Source organism: Orbicella franksi, chromosome 14, assembly GCF_964199315.1.
Source record: "Orbicella franksi chromosome 14, jaOrbFran1.1, whole genome shotgun sequence".
In the NCBI taxonomy this organism is placed as follows: Eukaryota; Metazoa; Cnidaria; class Anthozoa; order Scleractinia; family Merulinidae; genus Orbicella; species Orbicella franksi.
The window spans coordinates 17,308,768-17,328,472 of NC_138158.1; the positions used below are offsets into that span (position 1 = coordinate 17,308,768).

At 39.1% G+C, this 19,705-nt stretch overlaps 2 protein-coding genes across 3 annotated transcripts in view; one reads left to right on the top strand and one right to left on the bottom strand.

Annotated features, from left to right (window-relative positions):
- Positions 1 to 19,457, bottom strand: part of LOC145467350 (neogenin-like) — a 28,739-nt gene extending 9,282 nt beyond the window's left edge. Inside the window, exons 1-5 of one of the 2 annotated variants that reach the window (XM_081450902.1) lie at positions 19,356 to 19,457; positions 18,880 to 19,029; positions 17,494 to 17,601; positions 16,170 to 16,490; positions 15,473 to 15,748 (exon numbers count right to left, since the gene is read on the bottom strand). In XM_081450902.1, the coding sequence (XP_081307028.1) occupies positions 15,473 to 15,748; positions 16,170 to 16,490; positions 17,494 to 17,572 (676 nt within the window). In that variant the 5' untranslated portion in view covers positions 17,573 to 17,601; positions 18,880 to 19,029; positions 19,356 to 19,457. Of the gene's footprint in view, positions 1 to 15,472; positions 15,749 to 16,169; positions 16,491 to 17,493; positions 17,602 to 18,879; positions 19,142 to 19,355 lie in introns of those variants that run through there. The other variant, XM_081450901.1, reaches the window with a different exon arrangement.
- On the top strand, positions 4,545 to 6,410 carry LOC145467413 (putative ATP-dependent DNA helicase RecS). The gene is made up of 2 exons (XM_081450971.1): positions 4,545 to 5,164; positions 5,350 to 6,410. Exons 1-2 carry the CDS (start codon positions 5,050 to 5,052, stop codon positions 6,159 to 6,161), a joined length of 927 nt encoding a protein of 308 aa, XP_081307097.1. The 5' UTR covers positions 4,545 to 5,049; the 3' UTR covers positions 6,162 to 6,410.
- Positions 19,458 to 19,705: the final 248 nt, after the last annotated feature.

The window sequence follows — 19,705 nt, forward strand, 5'->3', positions numbered from 1 at the left end:
GCGTTTGGTACCAGAGCCGCCCGTTTGCCTGTTCCATTTGGAAGAGATTTTCTCCAACTAAGGCTTTCAATTATCGAAGAGGCTTTCTTGAATGTACCATCGGAATGTTTGAATGAAGCTACATGCGACATTGGAATATAAAAGTAAAAACTAATAAATAAATAAACAATGTATTAGATGATGGAACGATTAGAGTTGAAGATGGAGCCGTAATCCTAATCAGCGGAAGGCCGCAGCTTGAGGCAGGACTTAACATTTGCAGCGTGGCTGATTCGTGCTAGACACCCAGTGGCTCTCCACATAACGTTATTGAATGACACTCTCTCGAGGATTTTTGTCCGATTTACTTTGAGTTTAGATATCGTTCGTGAATCAACATTCATTAGCATGAATTTCATTTCTGAATCACTTTGCGCTTAGGCCAGTTTGTCACTTTGTACATGTATATCGTAGTCGACGCATGTCTTGCATAGAAATACCCAGGAGATAACCAATTAAATATAGAAACAGGCTACAGAATCCAGGCTCCTTGCAAAGAAGCTAAAGAGTTTCATTGGTTTTGTGAAGCTTTTATGAAGCTATTGACTTCGCCGTCCTATATGAAAATGTTGAAAATACACTTCCCAAGCATTTTGTCTTTGGCAATACGACGAGACAGGTTCCCGCGTCCAGTGCCAGTCCCGTCGTGGCCTTCCCGTCCTCGTATATCAAGGTCCCTAATGTTGCGTATACTGATGTAGAAAACATATATTTCGACCAGTCAAATTTTAAAACAATACTTTGCAATAAAACCAAAACTCCGTAACTGCTTTTGTACCACTGTAGTTAGTTATACTGTCCAGTAACCACATGTCCTCTTCGGGGACTTCTGTTCCTTTTTATACACTATACTGGCGGACCCGGAAGCTCACCGACTCCAATAAAGCTTTCATCAAAAGTTACGAGGCAATATATAATCCGTCAGAAATACCGTCGTTCACACAAGTACATAATCGATGTAAATTTGACAATATCAAAACGCCTTACAATGATGTAGCGCATTCGTCGTGAAACTGCATAAAACAACTAACCTGCCTGAGCGAGAGGTACAAGGAAGAAGAATGGAAAAAATGCTTTGAAATCCATCCTAGGAACTGGATGGGCAGCCTTCTTCCCTTTAGCGTGCATTTAGTTCTTAATTCTGTCGATCACATGATTCTAACAATTATCTTCCGCTCATTAATAACCGTCTGACAGATTTGTATGCAAATGTTTTTCACATTTCCACAATAATAATGTTAGCTCACGTATTAAGTCAAGGACGTGTTTAGTAAGGGTAAATGTTAGACATGCCTCAATACCTGGAACGTCTTAAAATTGCTCAACACCACAGTTTGAAAGTGTTATTTAATTTCGACGAATGTGATTATTTCTGACGGGTAGAAAAATTAGAAGACGTCGTACTTCTTTTTTTTCTGTGACGACTTTACCACACAGGCACTCTCCAGTCAGCGGGTAACAGTTAAATACAATAATAAACGAATAAACTCTTCTGCCGTTTACAAGAATTAAGAAATCCATCGACCAAACGTGAGCTGTTTTCAATAAAAATATCAAGTGTCAGCGTTGTTATGGTTTGTAAATTGTTCCGCTTCCACGTGGCATTGTATTTCAATTTCGTTTGAAAATTTAGGTAGAAAACAAACAAACGTCAAAGAATGCAACTGCAGAAAAAAAGACCAATGCCCACTGGACGGAAAATGCCTCACAAAAATGTAGTTTGCCAAGCCACAACCACAACACAAGCATCATCAGAATCATACGTGGGCCTCGCCACAAATTTTAAAGAGCGCTACAGGAATCACACAGCATCCTTTCGACACCAAAACAAGAGAAACGAAACTGAGCTATCTAAACACATTTGGACACTCAAAGACAACAACAAACCTTTCATCATCAAGTGGAGAATCATCAAGCAGTGCAGACCTTATAGCAACATTAGTAACAAATGTAATTTATGTCTTTTTGAGAAATTTGTGATCATCTGTAAGAAGATACTGTAGTTGTAGTCAGGCATAGTAATAAAATCTTAAAAGTTGTTGTCACTGACTTAAAAATCTTAAAATAGACGTTTCGGCTAAAATACTATAACCTTTAGTGATGAAATGAATGTTAATGGCGTCTAAATGTAAATGAGATGTTTATAAGAATGTGAGGAACTCGCTAGGGATTAATTTAGCATTTTGTAAATGTCTGGAATATGCGCGTGGTCATAAATTGAGTTCGGTTCGCGAATGGAATGCCAAGAACAATCTACACGACCACAAGGGACAGCGGTCTATGACCTTGACATTATTAAAATCAAATTCTTGGTTGTTTTTCATACAGTGTTGCGCCAAAAGAGATAATAAAAATAATCAGAAATAATCAAAATAATCAGAAATAACCAAAATAATCAGCTTCAAAGCCACAGAGGCTTTGTTACTTTGCCATATTTTCAAGGAATCTCTGAAAAAATTGCAAGAACTTTGGGACAATTCGACGTAAATGTTGCTCATAAACCCGTCAAAACGGTTGGTTCGATCCTGAAGAAACCGAAGGACAAATTTGATCAAGACCTGTCAACTGGTGTCATATATAAAATCAATTGTAAAAGCTGTGAAAAACTTTACATCGGTCAAACATCCAGAGCACTGAGATCCAGAATAAAAGAACATAAAAGAGCCGTCCTCACATGTGACAAGAACTCTCTTTTGGCGCAACACTGTATGAAAAACAACCACGCATTTGATTTTAATAATGTCAAGGTCATAGCCCGCTGTCCCTTGTGGTCGCGTAGATTGTTCTTGGAAGCGTGGCATTCCATTCGCGAACCGAACTCAATTAATGACCACGCGCATATTCCAGACATTTACAAAATGCTAAAATAATCCCTAGCGAGCTCCTCACATTCTTATAAACATCTCATTTACATTTAGACGCCATTAACATTCATTTCATCACTGAAGAAAGTTATAGTATTTTAGTCGAAACGTCTATTTTAAGATTTTTAAGTCAGTGACAACAACTTTTAAGATTTTATCTGTAAGAAGAGTCTGTGTACTTTAAACAAGCGAAACGAACTAGCAAGTGCGTGCCCCCACAGAAACAGATACCTACTCAAGAAATTTGTGACCAAGTAACGCAATCTTTAAGTAACACGTAATTTCAGATTTTAAATCCCATAGCAACTGCTTTTTATTGCCAGTTTTTCAATGCCATATAGCATCTGTTTTTCCATATCATAGCAACTGTTTTTATATCTCATAGCAGCCTAAAGTTAGCTTTTAATTGCCAGTTCGTGAAATTCAACGGTCATTCGTTGATATTGCCTGATGAGTGTGGTCATTCTTTGACCATACGAAACAGCGTTGTCGCAATAAAACGAGGAATTGAAGTCTTGCTACCACTGTTCATCATATAGGAGGATTTTGAACGTTTTGTTTTTTAACTTGTAAATATTGTTCCAATCTGAAGAAGGCCGAAGGCCGAAACGTCACATTAAAAGCCGGAACAGTTAGAAGTTTGCTTCATGACGCCTCATCTTACACTTAACTACATATATATATATATATATATATATATATATATATATATATATATATATATATATATATATATGTATATTAATATTTGAATTTATTTCGATAATTGCTTAAAATCATGCATTAGTTTAGTCAGGCAGTCACAGATGAAGGTGGTAACAGCTGTACTGCGCTACCGCCGTTTAGACTGTCTTGACTTTGGCTGGAACTTGGTCAAGCTTTTAAACAATTCGAGCTATAACCACCAAATTTTATGACTTCGTTATCGTGTGTGTTGTCAGTTCAAATTTTCCCATGACAGCATGTTTGTTATATTAAGACCCATGAAAGATGGCAAATGTTTACAATTAATTATGTATTGCGTCATTGTTGTTGACAATAATAAACGAGTTAGTAGGCATAAGATTTTTATCAAAGACGCAACTAAAGTTGTCTGACTGAACGTTAAAATGTGATGGAAATAAAATTGACCAAATGACAGTGCGAAATCATCTTGTGTCATTTCATTCCAGGAATTTATTAAAACTGTAATATCGGTTCTCGTCATTTACCGAGCCCGTGTGTAATCTGTCATAAGCCAAATTGGAATCCCGTCGAGTCATCCGCTTTTGGCCGTCCCCCACTCACGAGTAGTCCCTCTTTCGCTTAGTCCGTCGTGCGTGACGCGAAAAAAAACCGCGAGAAAAAAATGGCCGCGCGAAATCCTGGAGGCGAGAAGAACGGCTGCGCGAGATCCTGGGGGCGAGAAGAACGCCAAAGGAGGGACTACCGCCTAAGCCCAAGAGTTTGAATTATGCGTTGCTCTCACAACGCAAAAATATGATTGGCTAATGCCGGAGCGTTGACAACCAGATGTCAACGGGTCGTCAACACTCGAAATGCTTCAATAATTACGATGGGTGACGTTTTACAGGACTGTTTATCTCGATTTCCGAACATAGATTCCTTGAAACCGGAACAAATCGGGGCTTTGGAATCGCTTCTCGCAGGCGATGATGTCCTCGCGATTCTGCCAACAGGCTTCGGATAGAGCTTGATATATCAAGTGTTTTGTTTGGCAAAGCAATCCTCAAACTCGAATGCGAGCGTTCTTGTGATTGTGCCGCTCAACAGCATAGTCGAGGAACAAGTCGGGGAGCTGACAAAGCTTGGCCTTCCTGCCGTTAATTTGAAGGAGAACGATCCAAAATGCATGGCAGATATTTCCCAACGAAAGTGCCGCTTCATTTTTGTTCTGCCAAGCGATGCCTGTCAAAAGAATTCCAAGATTTGTTGAAATCTGAGCACGAAGGACCCGAAATCGAAATGGTATTTGTCGATGAATCTCACACGGTCGAATCATGGTAAGATTTAAAAAATAGATATACTTACATTTATAAAGATTGAGCTTATATATTCTCGGTGATGTATTGAGAGCGTGTGTTGGTCGATGTATTTGTGCAATTTGTAGTAAAGTTCATGTACTCGCTTCTTGTTTACCTCTTTTATGATTTTTTCTTTGTCTGTAAGGGGGACCGATCAAACGAAGAGAAACAAACGGATGCCTGCCTTCCGAAAAGATTATGGTAATTTGGCAACACTTCGATCACTTTGCAAACAAGGTAAGGCTCATGATCCTGTTTAACTGTTTTAGTTCCTTTACGTGAACGACTTCCCAACTATGCAGGATATGACATTTATGCATTGCCTGTGGAGCCATTGAAATACATTGAGGTCACACTTCTCACACACAGTAGAAAGGTTTTAATTTCCTGCACTTATCAAAACTTTTTTTTTATTTTAACAGGAACACCAATACTGGCCTTGACAGGAACAGCTGGCAAAAAGTTGGCAGGCGAAATAAAGAAGCTGCTATGCATGAGTGTAAACACGAAAGAAATACTGGTGAGTCCTGACAGGAAAAACATAATGTACCATGTGGAGCTGGTGAAAAAAGCAGAAGAACTGGACAAGTTGATGTGGCTGGTAGACCTTGCAAAGAAACAGGGACCTTCTACCCCAAAAACTATCATATTCTGTAACACATACAATAAAATTGCAGCTGTGTTTGTTTACCTACTTCGCATGCTCCAGGATCATGTGTTTGTGCCAGGCCAGCCCAAGACACCAGCCAACAGAATAATTGGAATATTTCACTCAATGACGTTAAAGAAGTACAAAGAAAGAGTAATGGATTCATTTAAAGTTAATTCTGGAAATGTCCGGATTGTGCTTGCTTCTTCAGCATTAGGCACGGGGGTGAACTTTCCTGATGTTCGCTACGTGATCCACCTGGGCCCAGCTCAGAGCATAATTGATCGTGTTCAACAATCTGGTCGTGCTGGCCGTGATGGGAAGCAGGCTTATAATGTTGTTATAACATCTGGCCAAAAACTAGCACAATGCGAGACTGCCGTTAAGAATTTTGCAAGAACAAAGGACTGCTTAAGAAAAGCTTTTATGCAGCACTTGATGTACCGGTTGAGAGTGTATCCCCATTGCACAATTGCTGCTCAAACTGCAAAACCTTATGCAGATGCGATGATGAAGATTGCAGTTGTGAGGACACTCCATTTGCAAAATGTGCAAAGGAAAGTCAGCCAAGGGAAACACGGGTAATTTCCAAAGAAGATGAATCAGTATTGGAGGAGGCATTGAAGGAGTTTCAATCATTTTTGAACAATGGTACAACAACACTGTTAGGATCAACCCATGCCTTTACGGATGAACTTATCAAGGAGATAGTTAGCAATGCTGCCAGTATTTTTAATTTGGATGATATTATTTCAACACTCCCAGTTTTCTCTACTGCACATGCTCATTTTGTTCTAGACATTTTCCAAGATATATTTGGAGACATTGTTTACACTGAAGCTGATGACAATGTTATTAATTTCCACAGTGGATAGTTTATTGTTTGACTCAGAATCCAATGTAGATGACAACAGCCATTATTTAGAGAAATATTTTGACAGTTCAGACAGTGGCAGTGAAAATCCAGAATTTTGTCATTTTTAATGGAGTGAAGAAAATGTGTATTTCCAACTATCTGTAATTCATACATAATCAGTTATTACATACTTTTGTACCATATATTTGTTATTTTCTATCATGCTTTCTCACGGTATCCAAAACTATTCGAGGTATAAAATCAATGATTCTAAGTACACTGTGAACGGCAATCCTGGACGGCCAGAATGTTTTTAAGCTAAATATAACATATTTTTCGGTATTACGCACGAGTTGTACATTATTTGAAGCAGAAGTTGATTCATTTTTGTTACAGACTTTAAACACAGACTGTTCACAACTATCCTCTTGGGGGACCTTGTATTTCTAAGCTAAATATAACAATTTGTTGTTACTATATTACATCTATAGTTACACATAACTAGTTGTAAATTATTTGATGCAAAATTGATTCACTTATGCTAACAAACTGTGAACCGAGATTGTGCACCACCATACTGTTGGGCCCCATGTATTTAAGCTAACTAAAACAATTTTTTGTTAATTGTACCTGTGTACTGTAAAACCCACTTAACCCCCCCCCCCCCCCAGGATATAGGCCCACCTAACTGTAAACCAGAAAATACATCGGTTTTAAGCCCCCCTGGATACAAGCCCCAACTCCATTAGCTTTACTTGTTTTGAATTTTTTTATTATGATTTAAAGCTTATCTACCAGTATGAAAAACTAAGCCCCCCCCCCCCACACCACCTTTATAAGCCCATCTAAAAGCCCTTACGAAGCTGTATAAGCCCAGGGCTTTTAAGCGGCAGTTTACGCTACCTAGAAACAACCACTTATAAATAATTGGATCCAAAAATTAATCACTTTTGTTAACAGACAGTTTTGTTACCATGTTGTCGGTGCACCATGTATTTATGGCAAATATAACAATTTTTCGTAATAACAAACAACAAGCTGTAAATTATTGGTACCTGTTCATCTCTCATGTAGGAGACCATAAGAGAATAAAAAATTAATGCTCATAAATTTTAGCCCATTTATCTCGCCTGGTTTGTATCCATTGGTACAAGTCCCTATAGTCCATACCACGCACAAGGTTAGCACTAATTTTTAGAAGGGAGGGATAGCCTTCTCTCCCTGGAGTGTAAATAAAAACATCTTGAGTTAACAGGTCAGCCTCGACTTGCTGAACAGCTTCTGTTGGATCAGTTTGTGATCGATTGGCGACTTCTTTGGACTCCTTGCAGTCCACATCAACACTAAACAAAATCTGATTCCGGTTGCCCTGGCTACTCTTTGGGCTGACTCCTCTTTGAAGTTGGACCCTAAGAGATCAGTGTAGGACTTAACAGATTTATTTTCGTGTTCAAGGAACAAATCCATAGAAATGTTTTTGCCAGGTTTGCCATGGTTATTGCAAAATCTGTTTGCAATTAAGCTTTCTGCTCTTTCTGCTGGTAAGACTGACTTTACCTTGGTCAAGAACAGGAGGGTAGTATAAGCACACTTTGTATGGCCATGGTATTTGTACAGCAGAACCGCAATTTTGTACAAATTGACGAGACGCTTTCCATCCCCCTCGCGGATGGAATCATTGAGGTCAGCTAGAAGGAGGCCAAAGCGCATCTTTGCTTTGTGGTAATTGAATTTATAATCCTCCTTGCTTTCCTTCTCTTTTGGATTTGTGGCATCATTTGCATTACTACTAGTGGTAACTAACTCACTTCCATGCTGCTTTTGGCGATGCCTGAATTAAAAAGATAGAAAATAAACAAGGAAATTATAATTAATTGGTACCTTTACTATTGCGAAAACAACATTTTATCTCGTTCCATTTTACTCCTCGGAAGGGTTTGGGGACTGCTCTCGTCGCGCTCGTTTGCTGAAGCACGTTTAATAAGTTAAGCAAACACTGTGAGCAAACAACTTTCTGGCGTAAATAAGGCCACTAGCGTGACGTTTATTTTTCTCAAATAACCTATCTTAAAATAACAAGCATTTGATGATATCTTCAGCAAAGGTGGGTGTTACGAGTATTGCTGTAGAGCAAGGTTGTTTCCAGACAGAACTCAGGATCGCCGGTAAGAGCAACAAACTAATTTATTTCCGTAAGGTAACTTCGCGAATTTACAGCACTAAGCTTCTTCAAATTTGAATCAATCTCTCTTACAGCAGAACCTCTCGCTCTAATATACATGAGGCTTAAAGTTCTAGAAACTTCTATTTGGAACTAAATTAAGTAGTTTGACACAATTTCTAATCTGAGTAATTACATAAGGATCAGAATGTTCTGGAATGTTCTTATACAAATCGGTCACGGCTGAATGACATCCGGTTCTAGATTGTTCTAGAAATTGACTTAGACAATTTTTCGTAACATAACCCCCTCTTTGAGAAGAAATTTACAAAATTTCTGCATAACAACCAAAAATTGTCTATGTGGATAGGCAGTATACACTTATTCCAGCAATGAGCTTACTCCAGCACTCGACTTAGTTAATCAGCTCCCACGTTGTCTGATCCCTTATTAGCTTCCACTTTCATATTGTAACTCTGTAAGAACATAGCCCACCACATCAACCGGTTGTTAGTGAACTTTGCACTGTTCATATACTTGAGAGGCTCGTGATCGGTCTGTAGTACAAAGCGCACACCATACAGATGCATATGGAATCTCTTGATACCCCACACGACTACTAGGCACTCTTTCTCTATCGTAGAATAATTAAGCTCTGCATCACTCAACTTCTTACTTACGTAACAGATAGAAAACAATTTGCCTCCATGCTCTTGTATCAGAACTGCACCGATCCCGTAGTTTGAAGCATCCGTTCTTAGAACAAAGGTCTTTTCAGGATCTGGTAGTCGCAAGATTGGATCACTAGTGGGAAGGATCTTGATGGTTCGATAGGCTTTCTCCTGGGCGTCACCCCACTCCACTTTACTTGGTTGACCCTTTCGTGTAAGGTCAGAAAGGGGAGCTGCAACAGCAGCGAAGTTTGGGATGAAATCTCGGTAATATCCTGCCAGTCCCATAAAGGAACCAACCTGCTTCTTGGTTGTTGGTCTCGAAGCTTTTCTGATTTTGGCGACATTATCCTCATGGAGACCAATTAAACCCTGCTGCAATTGATGGCTGAGCAAATCAATGCTGTCAACACCAAAGATACACTTGCTCGGTCTAATCGTCATGCCAGCTTGAGCTAAGGGCCTAAACAGCTTTCGTAGGATCTTAAGGTGATCCTCCCATGTACGGGTGTGGACCAGGATATCATCCCAGTCAAACTCGACATTCTTCATGCCTTTGAGCAATTTCTTCATTCCACGCTTCAGTGTAGCCGCAGAATTCACCGTGCCGAAAGGCATCTTCAGAAACTCATAGGAACCATCTGGGGTAACAAAGGCCGTCTTAGGAATATCTACTTCTGGTATTGTAACTCGCCAGTATCCTTTGCTAAGATCGATCTTCGAAAAGAACTTGTCTCCATTCAACTTCTGAAACAAGTCAATAGCTGCTGGCATGGGTTCGGGATCGAAGACGGTTAGCTTGTTGAGCTTTTGTGATAAATAATGATAACCAGATAACGTAATGTTTACTATAGGATCTTGATTAAGTTTAATTTTGGTTTCAGTGAGACCTATCAAGGAAAATGTAAAGGCTAATTCAGATAACAGATTTACAAGATTGTCAAAATTGGCAGAAAGGCTCCTAATATTACAATTTAGTGCTGAGAAGGAATTTTTCCCATTAAAGCATTCAATAATGTCATTGTCATTGTCATTATTAAAAGTTTCAGAAGTATAATAGTTAAAGTTTAGTTCACATGGCATATGTAGATCTATATCAGATCTGGTTAAATAAGGTATATTTGATTTTGATGAGCTTATATCCAGGCGAGGTAATAGACTATATTCTTGGGTCCTACTTTGTAAATTACTATTCATAAAGTAAACTTAATATATAAGCTATACTTAGCTGGGAGATGACTTGAGTTACGATGAAGAATGCGATGAAAAGTAAGCTCATCCCTTGATCTTTACAAGGTCATTCATGCCCATTATTGGGAGGACAGGGCTGGTATCATTTCTACGAAAGAATATTTTCCCTGAAGAAGTCCAAATATACTTGAACTGTTTGTCCTTCCTCACTTGGTAAGCTTCCTTGAAGAGCTCCTTATTTTTCTGGGTGAGACTCTCTGCGATGAAGATTCTCTGGGCAATTGGGTAACCAAGATCCTTAGTTGAAAGATCGTTTAACTTCCTTCGGGCTTTATAAAACTTACCTTGGTTATCCTTCGCACAAACTTGACAATAATTGGTGGGGATTTGTTACCCTTCCCTTTGTAACACTCGCTGTTCCTGAGTCTGTGACTTATGGAGATATCAACATCCATCAGGTTAGCGACTTTAAGAACTATTTCATTTGTATCCTCCTTTGACTGGCTACTTGGAAGTGGTATTACCACGAATTTCCACACATTCCCTCCGAACATACTGCTCTAGATCATTATGGGCCGCAGATAAATCTTGCAGTCTCTTAGAGGTCGCTTGAAGTTCCATTTTAAGGGCCTGGTTCACATTAGTAAGTTCCTTTCTCTCTTCATCAAAGGTAGAGAATTTCTTAAGCATATGCTCGTATTTCTCGTTGATGAGGGACATGGACAGATTAACATCTTCAATTTTCTGATTCAGTGGTGCTAATTTTTTGTCAAGGATGGCTTCCAAAGCCTCCGCTGTAATTACTGACATGATTAAGGCGACTAGAACAACATATAACATAAAAAAATACTGAAGATACAACAGTTTTGGCAGAGCTCACAAAATTGCCGCCATCTTGTACACCAACCGCTGACCAATCAACCGCTGACCACTTAAAAGTTTTTGGCATAATTTCTCCATAGAAATATAGGAATCCTGAAAATACCCTCTTTCTTTTTAAAATTTGATGTAAACTTTCATACTAATCGTCCATTTGTTTTATTTAAAAATCCAGACAAGAAAATTAACTCTCTCCAGTTATCTCAGACATAAGATGATGATGATGATGATGATGATGATGACAGTACATCTGATAATAACATGAAGGGTGAATGACAGATTTTTTACCTTGTATAAATTGACCTTGGCATGCCAGTCTGCATGAGTGGGATCCAACCCCCCTAGTCTATCAAACTGATCATCACCATCTTGAAACACCCACTGAACATTCCTAGCCCTTTCCTCAGTTAACTGGTCACCATCCAAAAAGATTGGTTGAAGAATCATCTTCCTATCACCTTGGGTCAGTTGTGGCACATACTTTTCTTGGACAGACATCAAGTACTGTGCCATCTCACCAGAAATATTTGTATTGTAGAATTCCAAACCAAGGAAACACTTCAAATACACTGAGAATAAACAACTAAATTAACATAATTATGTATTCCACAACCAATAACTACTTCTTTAATCTAGTGACTACCTGTGAACTGAGACACTAGTTGCAACTGCTGTAGGCTACCTACTAAATCAATTATTTTTCAATTGTTTAAGTCATGGGTTGCTTCATTTTTACCTTTAAACTTTGCTGAATGAATTTTTACAATGTATAAAATTTATAAAGTTATCAATCATTTTTGTTGTGAAGTGTAAGGTTGATAAACTAGACAAGGTAATGGATTAAGTTGGTAAAATACTGGGTAAATAAAATGGTAAGGTTCTAAAAAAAAAACATTCTTGTCCTATTTTACAAATAATTCTTACCACATCAGACTTTCTGGCCATTTCGTTGCTATATTGGTGAGGAATATGGTGAATGACTACATCCCTGAACATTGTAAAAGCTGGCACAAACTTTACAACCATTCGTGTAACCAAGACAACAAAATCACTCTCCACAGCAAGGTTACTTTCTACATTTGGTAGTAATTCCGAAAGCTCTAGATCTGCAATCTTGCACTGGCCTTTTGTAGGGAAGACAGATGGGCCTGAGCTGGGGTCTCGTATAACCCTATCGCGAATAGCCAGGTGATGTGTCCAATGAATTGATTGATTCCGGAACTTACTGGTCTGGATTCTAGCTGAGAGACTGAAGTCAAGATTGTCAGCAACAATTCTGTAAATGAAATAAAACAAAATGACTAAATCACTTAATTTACGTGGTTTAGCACTGCTGTAGACACTGACAAAAGCAAACAAATATTGTAAATTAAACGGAAACTTGACAAAAATCCCAACTGGCAGGAGGCAGACCAGTTGCTTATTTACTTCAGCAAGTGAAGAAGCCTAAGCCGTGTATCACACTGTGATAAAAAACGACGAGCATTTGAGAGCACGAGGGAAATGTAGAAAACACGAGCCGCAGGCAAGTGTTTTCTGCATTTCTGAAGTGTTCTCGAATGTCCAGAGTGTTTTATCCCAGTGTAATACACGGCTTAGGCGTCTTCACTTGCTTTATGATATAGGCAAAAAATAAAATAAAACGCCCTTTGTCTATGCTTTATACTCTGATAAAACATGGGTTTTTGACCAATCAGAGTGTGCGCAGATAAGATAAGATAGGATAAGATAAAACAATTTTATTTCATGTCAAATTACACAGAGGGTGGTCTCCCAGTCCCCGGAGCCAGAGGCTCATGATAAAGGGTCCTATCTATACCATAAAAGAAATTATAATAGAGTATAGAGTAAGAATTGCTCTCTGAAAAGAACAAGGAAGGGGGTGACTAGGTTTTTCGGATCGACGGATTTGGCCTTAATAAGCGCACGGATTGTGGATTTTTGCGGGGAATAGACATTCAAAGAAAAGCCGCAGAAAACTCAAGTCATCAGTTTTACCTGTAAGACAATGGCTCTTCCTTGAGCAGCTTACACTTAGCCTCTTTAAGATCTGCTTTGCTGATGTTGCTTGTGTCACAACCAGCCAGCAGATCCATAAGTTTCTCGAATGCCTGAGAAGAATAATAAATCTTGCTTTCCAGAGATGACTTAGAGACATCTATAATATCATCCAGTAATTGCTGGCCAAGAATTTCCTCAATCAGCGACAACGTGCCATTCCTCTCTTCAATCGCCTTTTTCCATAGCAATACTTTAGAATCATGATTTCTTCCCACCTCGGCTTGATCACGAACAACTTGCCCGTGTGAGATGCAAATTCCAAGCCGATTTAGACGCGTGAAATCGGCCGCTTTTGCCCCACTGTGGACAAGAACGGTGGAGACTCGCTTTGCATGAGCAGACATTCGTGGATTTCGCAGGCGTGCAATTGCAGAAGTCGCTAATGCCAGGGAATTTATGCTCTCGTCGAATTTCTCATCAGACGGATCGACGCATGCGGCCCCTGTAATGCACGTGTACCACAAAGGGCAAAAGACCTTTATTTCGTGCACCAATTTGCGATTAGAAAAGCATGCAAGTTCTGACGGAGTACTGAATTTTAGCATGCTCTCGCTACGAGTGTACTCGGTCATTTCACGAGCCAATTGTTTGGCGAGCGACGACAAGAGTTCCTTCTTAAGTTCCTCGTGCACAAACATCGCGTTTACAACTGGCTTCCAATTTCGGTTGCAGATATTTTTTACGATGTCAGCCGTTGCGGCATCTGGTGTTGAACGAAAAGAGTACGTGTCATCACCAGTTGGAATAACAACTTTCATTGCCGGTCTCTCGACTTCCTGCGCGGACATGAGTTCAGAAATTTCTTGCAGGGTCGCATTTGCAAAACTATGAGGAATGGATCGTCTGGACGTTGATGCTTTCCTTGACTCTACTTCAAGTTTTGAAATTCCATCCTCCTTCGGTGAGTCGGTCCTGCCAATTTTTCCAGAATTCGCTGAATGAGGCCGCGAAACGGACATTCGCTTAAAAAGTTCCGCTGCAATAGGCGAACAAGTCATGGCAATGGCATGGGATGCTCTTGCGGGACAAGAAATACACTCTTCAGATACCTCATAAGTTCTGAAGCGTTCCGAATTTTAGTGGCACATTTGGCGCACACTCTGTTAGATTCAGCCACATTTTTCTCACAAGAAAAACCAAGTTCTGTGACCAGATCAGCCAGACGACATTTTTCTACTCCCACTCGTTTGGAGGGCTCAAATAAATTCTTCGTCGAAACTCTACGTTTAAAATCGCCGTAAAAACCTTTAAAGTTGCATCTACAAACGCGGCAAAAATCGTTACACGATTGTTCTCTCGTTGGTCTTCCTTTCACAGCTTTTTTGGGGGTTTTGCGATCGCTTGAGAAAGACATCCTTCACGACATGTTTTGGCACCGCTATTTGACATTTGAGCGATTATTTTCCTAGACATCTCTCGAGGTTGTCGACGACAGCCGATAATGACAGGACGTCAAGATAAAGAATTCGATTGGATACGCTTAATTAGATTGGAAATTTCACACCAAAAAATCACTTGACCGTGAAAGGGCAAACTCTTGGGCTTAGGCGGTAGTCCCTCCTTTCGCGTTCTTCTCGCCCCCAGGATTTCGCGCGGCCATTTTTTTCTCGCGTTTTTTTTTTTCGCGTCACGCACGACGGACTAAGCGAAAGAGGGACTACTCGTAGTCTACCCACTCATTAAATTACAGCATCTTGAAAGCAAAAATTTGCTTTAATAAATGTACTGATTTATGAAGAGTATTTGGCAATGTCACTACAAGGTAATTGATTTAACTCAACAACGTTTAAGCGATAGAAAACATTTTCTGTCCATACACCAAGTTATAGAAACACGAGTGGAAGTTGGGGAGGGAGAAATGCTGAGGGAATACGAGCCGTGGCCAGAAGTTCCCACAGCTTCGTGGAGATTGTTTTCCATATCTTTTAAAACGCACCTCCATAATTCCGTCTACAGCTAGATTTGTGTTTCCATCAGGCCAATAGAGTATGGCTTTTAGGGTGCGGTTTCTTACGGGGCGTTTTCTTCATTCAATTATACTGATAGTAACAACCCTGTACTTTGTAAGCACATGTACCTGTTAAACTCACACTAGATGATCTGTTCCAGCCTTCAGTGCTGTTTGCCTCGCACCAGTACTTCCCTTGGTCGTTCAGGCGAATAGAGTCAAAAGCTAGTATGGAGTGACCTTTAAATTCCTTCACAGAAAAGCTTGGCACGCGATGACCATCTTTGAACCACGTGATGACTGGGCGGGGGATACCTGACGCGTGACAGCTCAGATTCGCTGTACTTCCCGCGGAAAAGTTTCTCTGACTTGGAAGATCGACATTGAAATATGGTGGTAATGGGTCTGCATTTGAAATACTTTCCACTGTTAATGACACTTAATTAAGATCTAATCTCGTATAAATCAGCAGGACAAAACATTCAAAATGCAATTACGCAAATTTAATGATTCCAAATTAAGCAAGACGTTTTAACCTCGTGCTTTTAATTAGGGAACTTAAGCATCGACGATGAGAGGAAGACGACGACGATGACGACTACAAGTCAGTTCATAACACTTTCAAGGAACTGAGGATGTTCGTCTCTGTCAGTTCGTCGTCGCGCAGTCGTCGACGACGTACTTTATAGTGATTTGCTGTTTAGCTGAAAACGGAAGTAGTTTTACCCGTTTAATCAGCACACTAATGGCTAATACTTTGCTAATCGTTGAATTATAAGAACGCCATTATAACAACAACAGATCACGGGGTAGTGTCACGACTTACCTTTAAATTTCAATGTGAGTTTATCCTTCGTGCATCTCATGCTATTCTCTGACACGCATTCATATTTACCGGAATCGCTCTTCCTGGCATTTTGAATGAAAAGCTTGCATACCAGTGATTCTCCGCTGCCATCGCAATCCTTTATATAGTCATCGTAGTTCTCGTTGTAATAGTATTGGATCGTATAAGGTTGAGCAGCCTGATGACTTCCCTCCTTTGAAGAGTTACTGGTGCAAATGATTGTTATGTCGTAGCCAATTGGGAGGACGTCCTCTCCCGGAAATTCCAAAATGTTTAGCGACATGGAAGGAGCTTTAGGATCTGGTAGAGATTTTATTCTCAATTAATCAAATTTTCGCTCTACAGCCTTGAAATAAATAGCACTTTCTTAAACTCGATACAAACTGCATAAGGGTCAGTTTCTAAAGTAAGGAGTCGTTAAATCCTGTATTTCGCAACGTTTGCTTATTGAAGCCTTTTTGTGCCTTTTTACTAACCTAAGGTAAAGTCTGCATACGAGCCAAGTGACCCATTAGGTCGGAGCTTATCCCGGTGTCTGTAGCATAAAGCGACTAGGAATATTCTAATCTCCCCTCGATGAGATGCTAGTCCATCCCAGGGTTATCCCCAGCCGTTAGCCAATAGTACACCTGGGTGGAGAGAGGCACTGTGAGAGAAAAGTGTCTTGCCCAAGAACAGAGCACGATGTCCCCGGCTAGGGCTCGAACTCGGACCGCTCGATCCATTGTTACTCTGTTTTTAGTTTTTTCCGTGGAATAAATCATTTTCTTAATTAGCCCTTCTTCCATGAAGTCAGTTTCGAATTTTACTCCCCAACACTAGCACTGGATTGATGCTGGTATCTCTTTCCCACAGTTCGTTACACAGAATTAAGCAAACTAAGTCAGACTACTTTTCAGTCAACACGACTTGCGGGAAGGAATTTCAGGGGATGTGCCGTAATTTTAAAACGGATAAAAACACTTTGTTATGATGGCATGACCAGGACTGTTTTCACACTTTAGAAACGCCTTCCCTTCATTGCAAGAGCTTCCTTCCCAAATGAATGGCATTTAATTTTGTAAAAGGAATAACAATAAAAACAAAACGCGTAACAAAACATCAAAAAAGGTAATTATATATGGAAGAATACCATACCCTTGTTTTGCTTAAGGGGTGGGGAGGATTGGAGAGAAACACAATTTCATAAGTGAATTTAAACGATTTTACTATTTTTGTGCTCAATGTTTTAACAAAGAGTAGAAGAGCAAGAAAAGGTAGTCCCTAATTCAAGATGAGTATTTTCTAGTTCTGTATCACTCACATTTATGTAGATATTCAACAGCGACACAGCCAATTTCTGCATCAACGACGATTACATATAAAGCCATAACCAACAGCATGACGATTCTTCGTTTCTTCTTTCTTTCCCCTGGAAAAAAAAAAAACAACAACAACAATCAACATTATGTTACTGACTAACTAAACGCGGTCAACTGATTGGGTACTGAATCTCTAAACTTTCTACCACAATTTGCTTGAAAGGTATTTTGTTTTAATAAATTAGCATATGGTAACTGAAGAGACTTACCCCAAGTTTTGAATGTTTTCATGCGATAAGTCAATTTTAAGATAAACTCTGGTACTTCCCATTGAGAAACTTCCGTCTCTAGTACTACCCAGAAATGCAAAAACATCACAACACCATATTATCAAAATTTCCGCTCTATTACCTGTCAAGAGATCGCTTACGGGAGGATAAGAACAAAAGAAAATTCGAAACTTTTAGCTCTAAAAGTGGTTGCGGTCACTTACGAGCAAACGTTACGGCAGGAATTGTTTTTTTTTTTTTCTTTTTTCTCTCTTTTTTTTATTTGAAAACCATATCTGTAAAAATTGCTGATCTGTGAAATGTCATGTCGGGAAGAAGATGCTCTTGTCTTTGTGAAAATGCACGATTCACAGTTAATGCTTTATGCCGATTATTCCCAAGTTTCAACTTCCTGTATTAAGTTATCTTAATAATTTAAACAGCTGCTGAGCATACACATTGGAAACATTTCTAAGACAAAAATATAAAAAAATATATATAGATTAGCTCCTTTGAAGCGCTCATCATTATAAAATCTCTATAAAAAAAAAGAGAAAAAATGCTTTGCGCGAAGATTATCGGCGACTGGGAGTTATGACGTCTTTCTATCAATGCTGACAATTTAACGAGAACAATTTAATTAAATATTATAATTAGAAAGTTGATCTGGAAATACGGCTCTTATTTTAAAAGCTTTTATTTTTTATTAAATTTTATGTTAAAATGCTTAGACATTTTATTTGACACTCTAGGACGTTGGAAAGATGTACTTAGATGCTTCCCTCCCAATAGTTTCTTGCACGGGTACACAACGGGACTATATGACGTTTGATTAAATAGCATGGTAATCATTACGCCAGACTCGGACAAAATAAATTTGTACTTTAAAATAACAAGTCTCATGCTTTACACGATGAAACGACAGTCGACAGTTACGGAAGCTTGCTTTGCAATAATCATCTATTCCAAAATTTTCAAACATGATGATAATAAGTTTATAGAACAACCGTCAGCAATAATGTTTCTCAACATGAAGCAAAGATTGTCGGTCGCCGTCCAAACTTAAGATTTTTCTAAAAAAAAATCGAAATTTAAGAGAAGAAAATAGTACTTGCTTACCTTTTTTAATCGCGTCAAATCTTAAAGCTCTCAGTCAAAGACATTAACAGTATTCCTTTCAACCTGCCAGAAAATGAAGCCACTGGCATCTGTCTTAGCCTGATATTTAACTGCGTTCTTGTCTTTGCCTTTGCCTTTGTTCTTTAATTGCTGATTTTAGAGCAAAATTCCTATTTCGGTGGTGATTTCAACACGTTTGGGTCTTCTAAGGATAAAACTTTCAACTTTCAACTGATGCTAAAAAGGGTTATTTCGACGGAAAAGAGGCACCGTACTTTGTCACACTGCTCAATAAACCACCTGTCTGATGGTGCCATAGCAACGGTGTATTTCATCATATAGCTGGTAATTAAACCTCAGAGATGGCATTTTAATTTTTTCTATGGTTTTCAATTTTTAAAAGAAAATAATAAAAAAAAATCACTGATAGATAAATATAAAAGACACAATCCTCTACGGCTGATATTATAAGTTACCTGTATGACGTGCTTGATCCTCGGGGCTTGCCTTCATTTATACATCTTAAGCCATTTCGTTGTCAGCCCTGATACCAAGTTCACTTACCTTACATATCTTTATTTCTATTGTTGTCATTTATTTGTTTATCTATTCACGTTGTGAGCAATGCAGGATTAAAGTGTTAAAGCCCAGACACTGCCTGCCTAAAGGTAGAATGAAAGAAAAACTTAATATTCCAAACGTTTCCCGGAAAGACATTAAACTGCCAACTGGGAATTGAAGGTACCAATATCTGCATGCAACCTGATATGAAGTAATATGTCTGTTCGAGACACCTGCAGAGGTTTCTGAAGGCTGACTTCAAGCC